The sequence below is a fragment of the Bombina bombina genome, chromosome 4 (genome assembly GCF_027579735.1).
Source record: "Bombina bombina isolate aBomBom1 chromosome 4, aBomBom1.pri, whole genome shotgun sequence".
NCBI classification, from domain to species: Eukaryota; Metazoa; Chordata; class Amphibia; order Anura; family Bombinatoridae; genus Bombina; species Bombina bombina.
Genome location: NC_069502.1, coordinates 305,268,811 through 305,280,948, shown reverse-complemented (window position 1 = coordinate 305,280,948; position 12,138 = coordinate 305,268,811). Strand labels below are relative to the sequence as shown.

Sequence of the window (12,138 nt, the reverse complement as noted above, 5' to 3'; positions counted from 1 at the left end):
TTTTAACAAAGTATTGTGCCTTCATTATAATTGTACTGGTTGACGTCGCAATATGTTTAGGCAAAATTCTTTAGAAGTTACATTGTAATTTGATTCATCTATATAAGCGATGTTTTATGGCAGACTTATTCAAGACTGATTGTAACGAAGTACTGATAGCCACACTTTTATCGTTCAGCACTACTTAGATTTGCTTTACTAATAAATTACAATGGGCAATGGATTAGCTGAGACAGATATTCTCAATGTCTTATTAATATAAGGTAGACCCAGTATTACTGCTAAATTTAGCGCTTTTTCTATTGGATTCTAATGTTCCATACGTTAACTGTAATATATATTCAATATGTGTATTCCCAAAAAGTAGATGTGTAATCACTATTTGTGCCACAGCTTTGAATTTAATTAGAAGTTTGGTATCTTTGATTATTACAAGATAGTTACAGCGGTAAGAAGTATTCGGTCTGATACTTATAACAAATCTAATATTTTTTGTTAGTATTTATATACTTTTCTATACCGGTTATCTCTGAGTTATTGTAAATTTGTGTAAACACGGCTTGCAGTTTGGCGTTTTTGGTATTTATAACTTATTGGATATTGGGATATTATATTTAAATCCCCTCATTCCGTACTGATATACTTATAATACCACCTTGCTGCAACTGCCGGTTACAAATGTAAAGTAAACGGTACTAGATTAAACCCTGTTTAAGGGATTCTTAACTGTACTCTTAATGTTAACAATCAACACAACTACTACTATTTTTAAATTAAAGACCAAATGTCCTGCTAGTTAAAAAATGTTAGGAGGCATTCACAACAAACATTTCCCTAACATGTTTCGCCACTAACGTGGCTTTTTCAAAGGGTACGGCGCGGCCAGATTTGTGTCTTTTTATTGGCTCGCACTCCTCCTCCTATTGGTTGTTATTTTGACAAATCAAGAGATCCGTTGCAGGGAGCCAATCACTCGATGCTGAATAGCCTGTACACATGTAAGGCTGGATACGATTGAAAGAAAATGTTTTCTCATTCTTACTTTGTGTATACTTAGAACCTATATGAATGAAAGTTAGTAGAACACAAGCGAAACTATAATTTGATTATTATGTTATTTGTACAATGAAATCCAATAAACTTAAAGTTTATATAAGGAATTTGTCTTTTTGGTTAGTTGTATACTGTTTATACTGATCGCGTGATTTTTGATAATGACAGATAGTATCCGATTGTGACTTGGATACAAAGTATATGGTAAAGAACAAGTTACTAAAAAGGAATTTATCAAAAGAGCAAGTATATAGATCAACATATGCTTTTAAGCTATCGTATTGTATTAGCCTAGTTATTAGCCTAGTTAGTCAAGATGGAATATATTATTATTAATAAAGTTAAAAGGTATAACGATTGTTGATAAATATACAAATATAAGATTGTCATTTTGACCTTCAATATAGTAACAAGCTTGATGTAAATGCTCCATTTATAATGGCCGATAACTTAATGTTGGTGTTTGGACATTTACTAAAATAATAATTATTATAGTTGAATATTAATTCTGACCAGATAATAAGCTTAGTGGATATGATAAAAAAAGATAGTATGACTGCATGTACATCTGTTGCTGAACAGTTGTTGTATTCTATTTTATTTTAACAAAATATATATGCTGCATTAATATAAAGATAGTGCGTTCTGCAGCTTAAGAATACTAGAATTAAATCACTGTATTCATTGTGAAAATTTATGTGCGGCTTAAATAGTTAGTTGGTAATTCAACTTAAAATAATGTTAATAATCAGTGAAAAGACTAATACTCTACAAGTGATGATGTGTAACAAATTAAACAAATAGTGATGAATAGGAAATTCCAGTGAAATTGGTTATATGATTACTTGCTGAATCTAAATTCATGACAGATTATGTAGTCATGTATATGTATTTATTTAAATAATAAGTTATTCACTTTTGTTACTGTTATACAGGGACACCACATAAGTGTAGGAATAGTACATACTTCTATATTGATGTACTGAAATTGAATCTCAGTGTTCTTGTGCAATTGTGTCGTGACATTATTTGGGGTTGATGATAATAAATGAATAGGGATGATACTTCTCAGTAATATTTTAAATCTTTTCAAGTGATGGCATGTCTGAATATCAGGGTGAAAATGTGAACTCTCCATGAGTTATGCTGATGTGTAAAAACAAACTAAAAACAAGTGCTCTAATAAAAAGTGGGGATGATGATGTTATGTGATGACATAGTGAGTGACTGTTGATCTAGTGTCTTATAAGTGATGAATCTGTGGCAAATATGCCAATTGTGGTGTAGGTGTTGAGTTGTTAAGGTTTGTAGATTATTTTTGATGATTAAGAATTCTTGTCTTGATTTTATTCTTATTTTATTATTCACTAAGACTTAACATCTTGTTCATATTTATAGATATGAAAAGTAATTATTGTGCTCATTTAGGCCATTAGGTTGTACAACCTAATGGCCTAAATGAGCACAATATAATGTCACGACACAATTGCACAAGAACACTGAGATTCAATTTCAGTACATCAATATAGAAGTATGTACTATTCCTACACTTATGTGGTGTCCCTGTATAACAGTAACAAAAGTGAATAACTTATTATTTAAATAAATACATATACATGACTACATAATCTGTCATGAATTTAGATTCAGCAAGTAATCATATAACCAATTTCACTGGAATTTCCTATTCATCACTATTTGTTTAATTTGTTACACATCATCACTTGTAGAGTATTAGTCTTTTCACTGATTATTAACATTATTTTAAGTTGAATTACCAACTAACTATTTAAGCCGCACATAAATTTTCACAATGAATACAGTGATTTAATTCTAGTATTCTTAAGCTGCAGAACGCACTATCTTTATATTAATGCAGCATATATATTTTGTTAAAATAAAATAGAATACAACAACTGTTCAGCAACAGATGTACATGCAGTCATACTATCTTTTTTTATCATATCCACTAAGCTTATTATCTGGTCAGAATTAATATTCAACTATAATAATTATTATTTTAGTAAATGTCCAAACACCAACATTAAGTTATCGGCCATTATAAATGGAGCATTTACATCAAGCTTGTTACTATATTGAAGGTCAAAATGACAATCTTATATTTGTATATTTATCAACAATCGTTATACCTTTTAACTTTATTAATAATAATATATTCCATCTTGACTAACTAGGCTAATAACTAGGCTAATACAATACGATAGCTTAAAAGCATATGTTGATCTATATACTTGCTCTTTTGATAAATTCCTTTTAAGTAACTTGTTCTTTACCATATACTTTGTATCCAAGTCACAATCGGATACTATCTGTCATTATCAAAAATCACGCGATCAGTATAAACAGTATACAACTAACCAAAGAGACAAATTCCTTATATAAACTTTGTTTATTGGATTTCATTGTACAAATAACATAATAATCAAATTATAGTTTCGCTTGTGTTCTACTAACTTTCATTCATATAGGTTCTAAGTATACACAAAGTAAGAATGAGAAAACATTTTCTTTCAATCGTATCCAGCCTTACATGTGTACAGGCTATTCAGCATCGAGTGATTGGCTCCCTGCAACGGATCTCTTGATTTGTCAAAATAACAACCAATAGGAGGAGGAGTGCGAGCCAATAAAAAGACACAAATTTGGCCGCGCCGTACCCTTTGAAAAAGCCACGTTAGTGGCGAAACATGTTAGGGAAATGTTTGTTGTGAATGCCTCCTAACATTTTTTAACTAGCAGGACATTTGGTCTTTAATTTAAAAATAGTAGTAGTTGTGTTGATTGTTAACATTAAGAGTACAGTTAAGAATCCCTTAAACAGGGTTTAATCTAGTACCGTTTACTTTACATTTGTAACCGGCAGTTGCAGCAAGGTGGTATTATAAGTATATCAGTACGGAATGAGGGGATTTAAATATAATATCCCAATATCCAATAAGTTATAAATACCAAAAACGCCAAACTGCAAGCCGTGTTTACACAAATTTACAATAACTCAGAGATAACCGGTATAGAAAAGTATATAAATACTAACAAAAAATATTAGATTTGTTATAAGTATCAGACCGAATCCTTCTTACCGCTGTAACTATCTTGTAATAATCAAAGATACCAAACTTCTAATTAAATTCAAAGCTGTGGCACAAATAGTGATTACACATCTACTTTTTGGGAATACACATATTGAATATATATTACAGTTAACGTATGGAACATTAGAATCCAATAGAAAAAGCGCTAAATTTAGCAGCAATACTGGGTCTACCTTATATTAATAAGACATTGAGAATATCTGTCTCAGCTAATCCATTGCCCATTGTAATTTATTAGTAAAGCAAATCTAAGTAGTGCTGAACGATAAAAGTGTGGCTATCAGTACTTCGTTACAATCAGTCTTGAATAAGTCTGCCATAAAACATCGCTTATATAGATGAATCAAATTACAATGTAACTTCTAAAGAATTTTGCCTAAACATATTGCGACGTCAACCAGTACAATTATAATGAAGGCACAATACTTTGTTAAAAACTAACAGTTAATTTAAATCCAGCTGAATTTAAGCAATCAAAAGAGATATTTATCTAGTAAGATCAAGCCATACACATTTCCAGCACATTAAGTATCCTTATAATATATAAGATCCAAACAATTATTTAAAGAAACGTTAATAAGTACTGTATACTAAATATAACCAACTGCCAAACTGAAGAGATCTTGTGTTAACTATATATATATACTTTATTTGAAGTGCTTGATAGTTCAGCACAATTAGTCTGGAAATATATTAGGCGAAATTTTCAGCATATTTAGACAGCAGTTGCAATAGCTTAATCCAACAGTCTGTTAATATATTAGGAGAAATTCTCAGCACATTTAAACAGCAATTGCAATAGTGGCAGATTTAGCCTATTACCATAAGCTGAGAGCACCACCTATTCTATACCTACACTGCATATAAATTCCTTTTTAAATAGCAGTGATATTAGATTTGCAGAATTAAAATCTAAAACTTCAATATATGCACCAAGACAGAATACAAACCAGATTCTGCTACATACAACCCTAGATCAGTTCCTACAAAATTGTACAATTGTGTATCCACTCACAAAACATTAAAGAAGACACTATTATTTGTGACCTAGACCAACAAGTTAAGGAACAATAGATTTATTATCACAGTGGCACAAAGTGAAGAAAGACCACGTTTTCTATAAGAAAATCAGATTTTTTACTGATCCTTACAGATACCTCTGACTTAAGACAAATCAATATACATTTAATGTACACTACAACCACTATATCCAAATAGAGAATATTGGAATACAATAAATCCGACCAAATCCTGTGTTTTTAAACATTGTATATATGTGGATTGTGTGTAAGTTTTTGTTTTAAATTACCAAATAAAGGTTATATTTTAAATATCCCTAAGCACTCCCTCTCCAAAGATATCCAGTCTCTGCCCAATTTTGCCATCCTTGATTAAGGGGAAGAGTGCTACCCAGGTGTACAAATTTTTAATCCAAGGATTGATTTTGTGTGGTTCAGTATACAAGTACACAGCACCTCAGCCATGTTGTAATTAAGCCTGAGTTATAGACACAAACCTATACATATGGTATCTATAAATTCAGAGATTAATAGGCTACCCTAATCCTCAACTTTCAGCAGTGCCATTAGTACTTTTGTTTTTCTCTATTAGATTAGGTGTAATTAGTTTAAATATTTTGTAATTTGTTTTTTATTTTGTGTAATTTAGTGTTTGTTATTTTTTGTAATTTAGATAATTGTATTTAATTTAGGTAATTTATTTAATTATAGTGTAGTGTTAGGTGTTAGTGTAACTTAGGTTAGGTTTTATTTTACAGGTAAATTTGTATTTCTTTTAGATAGGTAGTTATTAAATAGTTAATAACTATTTAGTAACTATTCTACCTAGTTAAAATAAATACAAACTTACCTGTGAAATAAAAATAAAACCTACGCTAGTTACAATGTAACTATTAGTTATATTGTAGCTAGCTTATGGTTTATTTTACAGGTAAGTATTTAGTTTTAAATAGTAATTATTTAGTTATTAATTGTAGGTTTTACTTAGATTTATTTAAATTATATTTAATTTAGGGGGTGTTAGGGTTAGACTTAGGTTTAGGGGTTAATAAATATAGTATAGTGGCGGCAGATTAGTTGTTAATAAATGTAGGTAGGTGGCGGCGATGTTAGGGACAGCAGATTAGGGGTTAATAATATTCAACTAGTGTTTGCGAGGCGGGAGTGCGGCGGTTTAGGGGTTAATATGTTTATTCTAGTGGCGGCGACCTGGAGCGGCAGATTAGGGGTTAATAAGTATAATGCAGGTGTCGGCGATGTCGGGGGTGGCAGATTAGGGGTTAATAAGTGTAAGATTAGGGGTGTTTAGACTCAGGGTTCATGTTAGGATGTTAGGTGTAAACATAAAATGTGTTTCTCCATAGGAATCAATGGGGCTGCGTTACGCTGCTTTATTGCAGGTGTTAGGCTTTTCTTCAGCCTGCTCTCCCCATTGATGTCTATGGGGAAATCGTGCACGAGCACGTACAACCAGCTCACCGCTGACTTAAGCAGCGTTGGTATTGGAGTGCGGTATGGAGCTCAATTTTGCTCTACGCTCACTTTTTGTCTTTTCACATCGGGTTTATAAAAACCTGTAACACCAGCGCTGTAGGTAAGTGAGCGGTGACAATAACGTGTAAGTTAGCACCGCACCCCTCATAATGCAAAACTCGTAATCTGGCCGTATATAAGGCAAAACTTTTGCTCTAGTATTTCACTATAGATATATATAAGAACAAATTTCAATGGTTCATGGGATGGTATAGCTGCCTTGTGATGGCTTCAGTTAATTGTTTCTTTGGTATGTAACAAAACTTACCATTTTCTTGTCTTCAATGCCTATACTGGAACTCAATAAGTGCATATTAAAGAAAGCCAAAATGCCTAATAGTTTTGGTTGCAAATAATCTGCCTAGAGAGAAAGAATAAACATGGTGAGAAATCCCTTCATGAAGCATGTACTTCTATCTTAAAAGACTACATTGAAAACAGGATTTGCTAGTTATAGATCTGTTTTTAGAATTTCAGAGTAGTTTTCAGTAGTAATTATTGATGGCATATTAGTGTTATACTTTTGTCAATGGTAGCACAAATAATTGTGATTAAAATGTAGTCATCTAGAACGTGAAACAGATTTATCACTAAGCAAAATTATTTTTATTCACATCCTAAACTGAAATAATAAGCAGGTAAGACATTAAAGGGATATAAAATCCAAAATTATATTTTGTGATTCAGACATACAGAACATACAATTTAAAAAAAAAAAACTTTTCAATTTACTATTATTAAATTTGCTTCGTTCCCAAGATATTCTGTGTTGATGAGATACCTAGGTATGCATTTGGAGCACTACATGTCAGGATATAGTGCTGCCATCTAGTGCTCTTGTAAATGAATAACATTCTTGCAAAACTGTTGCCATATAATGCTCCATAAATGGGCAGGCTCCTAAGCATACTTCCTGCTTTTCAACAACAGGTACAAATAGAACAAAGACAAATTGATAATAAAAGTAAATTAGAATGTTTAAATTTGCATGTTCTATCTGAATCATGCAAGAAAAATATTGGGTTTCATATCACAACCAAACCCCAAAAATGCTTAGCACACATGGAGGCAATTATTGACAGACTAGTCCTAAAGCCCGTTCACACATGCCATTTTTTGCACTACAGTGGTCCTACCCCTTGCACTCCCCCCCTTTTGCTCTCTCTCTCCCCCCTCTCTCTTTTGCTCTCTTTCTTCCCCCTCTCTTTTGCTCCCCCCCCTCTCTTTTGCTCTCTCTCGCCCCCCCTCTCTTTTGCTCTCACTAGCCCCCCTCTTTTTCTCTCTCTCTCCCCCCCTCTTTTTCTCTCTCTCGCCCCCCCTCTCTTTTGCTATCTCTCCCCCCTCTCTTTTGCACTCTCTTTCTTTCCCCCCTCTCTTTTGCTCTCTCTCCCCCCCCCCTCTCTTTTGCACTCTCTCTCTACCCTCTCTTTTGCTCTCTCTCCTTCCTCTCTCTCCCCCTCTCTTTTGCGCTCTCTTGCCCCCTCTCCCCCCCCTCTTTTGCTCTCTCTCCCCCCCCTCTCTTTTGCTCTCTCTCTCCCCCCTCTCTTTTGCTCTCTCATCTCTTTTGCTCTCTTCCCCCTCTCTTTTGATCCGTCTCTCTCGCACGCGCACAGCCCAGTCCCGCCCGGTCCCGCCCACGCCACGTCACTCCCACACCACGTCCGGTCCCGCCCTTTCACGCCCACTTCCGTCCACCGTTGTCACGCCACGGACAGCAGATCAGGTAGACTCTAAGGCCAGGTTTGTTTGTCCTCGCGCTGTCTCTACTGCGCATGACAGCCTCGGACAAACACACTTGGCCTTTTATATTATAGGATGGGTTGATAAGCTAGTGTTGCGTTTTATGTTTTCATTCTGTAGGTGGTATATGTCAAAAAAAGTAACAAAATGGCTCAGTAATATTATAACATCACGTTTATGCAGTAAAAAACTAAATTTATGCTTACCTGATAAATTCCTTTCTCCTGAAGTGTAGTCAGTCCACGGGTCATCCATTACTTATGGGATTATAACTCCTCCCTAACAGGAAGTGCAAGAGGATCACCCAAGCAGAGCTGCTACATAGCTCCTCCCCTCTACGTCATACCCAGTCATTCGACCGAAACCAAACGAGAAAGGAGAAACTATAGGGTGCAGTGGTGACTGGAGTTTAATTTAAAATTTAGACCTGCCATAAAAAACAGGGCGGGCCGTGGACTGACTACACTACAGGAGAAAGGAATTTATCAGGTAAGCATAAATTTTGTTTTCTCCTGTTAAGTGTAGTCAGTCCACGGGTCATCCATTACTTATGGGATACCAATACCAAAGCTAAAAGTACACGGATGACGGGAGGGACAGGCAGGATCTTTACACGGAAGGAACCACTGCCTGAAGAACCTTTCTCCCAAAAACAGCCTCCGAAGAAGCAAAAGTGTCAAATTTGGAAAATTTGGAAAAAGTGTGAAGTGAAGACCAAGTTGCAGCCTTGCAAATCTGTTCAACAGAGGCCTCATTTTTAAAGGCCCAAGTGGAAGCCACAGCTCTGGTAGAATGAGCTGTAATTCTTTCAGGAGGCTGCTGTCCAGCAGTCTCATAGGCTAAACGTATTATGCTACGAAGCCAGAAGGAGAGAAAGGTAGCCGAAGTCTTTTGACCTCTCCTCTGTCCAGAATAAACGACAAACAGGGAAGAAGTTTGTCGAAAATCTTTAGTTGCCTGCAAATAAAATTTTAGGGCACGGACAACGTCCAGATTGTGCAGAAGTCGTTCCTTCTTTGAGGAAGGGTTAGGGCACAATCATGGAACAACAATCTCTTGATTGATATTCCTGTTAGTGACTACCTTAGGTAAGAACCCAGGTTTAGTACGCAGAACTACCTTGTCTGAATGAAAAATCAGATAAGGGGAATCACAATGTAAGGCCGATAACTCAGAGACTCTTCGAGCCGAGGAAATAGCCATTAAAAACAGAACTTTCCAAGATAAAAGCTTGATATCAATGGAATGAAGGGGTTCAAACGGAACACCCTGTAAAACGTTAAGAACTAAGTTTAAGCTCCATGGCGGAGCAACAGTTTTAAACACAGGCTTAATCCTGGCCAAAGCCTGACAAAAAGCCTGAACGTCCGGAACTTCTGACAGACGTTTGTGTAAAAGGATGGACAAAGCTGAGATCTGTCCCTTTAACGAACTAGCGGATAAACCCTTTTCTAAACCTTCTTGTAGAAAAGACAATATCCTAGGAATCCTAACCTTACTCCATGAGTAACTCTTGGATTCGCACCAATGCAAGTATTTACGCCATATTTTATGGTAAATTTTCCTGGTAACAGGTTTCCTCGCCTGTATTAAGGTATCAATTACTGACTCCGAAAATCCACGCTTTGATAAAATCAAGCGTTCAATCTCCATGCAGTCAGCCTCAGAGAAATTAGATTTTGATGTTTGAAAGGACCCTGAATCAGAAGGTCCTGTCTCAGAGGCAGAGACCAAGGTGGACAGGATGACATGTCCACTAGATCTGCATACCAGGTCCTGCGTGGCCACGCAGGCGCTATTAGAATCACCAATGCTCTCTCCTGTTTGATCCTGGCAATCAATCGAGGCAGCATCGGGAAGGGTGGAAACACATAAGCCATGTTGAAGGCCCAAGGTGCTGTCAGAGCATCTATTAGAACCGCTCCCGGGTCCCTGGACCCGTAACAAGGAAGCTTGGCGTTCTGGCGAGACGCCATGAGATCCAGATCTGGTTTGCCCCAACGCCGAAGTATTTGGGCAAAGACCTCCGGATGAAGTTCCCACTCCCCCGGATGAAAAGTCTGGCGACTTAGAAAATCCGCCTCCCAGTTCTCCACGCCTGGGATGTGGATCGCTGATAGGTGGCAAGAGTGAGACTCTGCCCAGAGAATTATCTTTGAGACTTCCATCATCGCTAGGGAACTCCTTGTCCCTCCCTGATGGTTGATGTAAGCCACAGTCGTGATGTTGTCCGACTGAAACCTGATGAACCTCAGAGTTGCTAACTGAGGCCAAGCCAGAAGGGCATTGAAAACTGCTCTTAATTCCAGAATGTTTATGGGAAGGAGACTCTCCTCCTGAGTCCATGATCCCTGAGTCTTCAGGGAATTCCAGACAGCGCCCCAACCTAGCAGGCTGGCGTCTGTTGTTACAATCGTCCAATCTGGTCTGCTGAAGGGCATCCCCTTGGACAGATGTGGCCGAGAGAGCCACCATAGAAGAGAATTTCTGGTCTCTTGATCCAGATTCAGCATAGGGGACAAATCTGAGTAATCCCCATTCCACTGACTTAGCATGCACAATTGCAGTGGTCTGAGATGCAGGCGTGCAAAGGGTACTATGTCCATTGCCGCTACCATTAAGCCGATTACCTCCATGCATTGAGCCACTGACGGGTGTGGAATGGAATGAAGGACACGGCAAGCATTTAGGAGTTTTGTTAACCTGTCCTCTGTCAGGTAAATTTTCATTTCTACAGAATCTATAAGAGTCCCTAAGAAGTGAACTCTTGTGAGTGGCAATAGAGAACTCTTTTCTTCGTTCACCTTCCACCCATGTGACCTTAGAAATGCCAGTACTAACTCTGTATGAGACTTGGCAGTTTGGAAACTTGACGCTTGTATCAGAATGTCGTCTAGGTACGGAGCTACCGATATTCCTCGCGGTCTTAGTACCGCCAGAAGAGAACCCAGAACCTTTGTAAAGATTCTTGGAGCAGTAGCTAACCCGAAGGGAAGAGCTACAAACTGGTAATGCCTGTCTAGGAAGGCAAACCTTAGGTACCGGTAATGATCTTTGTGAATCGGTATGTGAAGGTAGGCATCCTTTAAATCCACTGTGGTCATGTACTGACCCTTTTGGATCATGGGTAAGATTGTCCGAATAGTTTCCATTTTGAACGATGGAACTCTTAGGAATTTGTTTAGGATCTTTAAATCCAAGATTGGTCTGAAGGTTCCTTCTTTCTTGGTAACCACAAACAGATTTGAGTAAAACCCTTGTCCGTGTTCCGACTGCGGAACCGGGTGGATCACTCCCATTAGTAAAAGATCTTGTACACAGTGTAGAAACGCCTCTTTCTTTATCTGGTTTGCTGACAACCTTGAAAGATGAAATCTCCCTTTTGGAGGAGAAGCTTTGAAGTCCAGAAGATATCCCTGAGATATGATCTCTAACGCCCAGGGATCCTGGACATCTCTTGCCCAAGCCTGGGCGAAGAGAGAAAGTCTGCCCCCCACTAGATCCGTTTCCGGATTGGGGGCCCTCACTTCATGCTGTCTTAGGGGCAGCAGCAGGTTTTCTGGCCTGCTTGCCCATGTTCCAGGTCTGGTTAGGTTTCCAGCCCTGTCTGTAGCGAGCAACAGTTCCTTCCTGTTTTGGAGCGGAGGAAGTTGATGCTGCTCCTGCCTTGAAGTTACGAA

At 37.3% G+C, this 12,138-nt stretch overlaps 1 protein-coding gene across 1 annotated transcript in view; it reads right to left on the bottom strand.

Annotated features, from left to right (window-relative positions):
* ATR (ATR serine/threonine kinase) overlaps nt 1–12,138 on the bottom strand; it is a 455,512-nt gene that overhangs the window by 336,166 nt on the left and 107,208 nt on the right. The window contains exon 18 of the mRNA XM_053711664.1: nt 6,987–7,079. Coding sequence (XP_053567639.1) covers nt 6,987–7,079 — 93 coding nt within the window. The remainder of the gene's footprint in view (nt 1–6,986; nt 7,080–12,138) is intronic.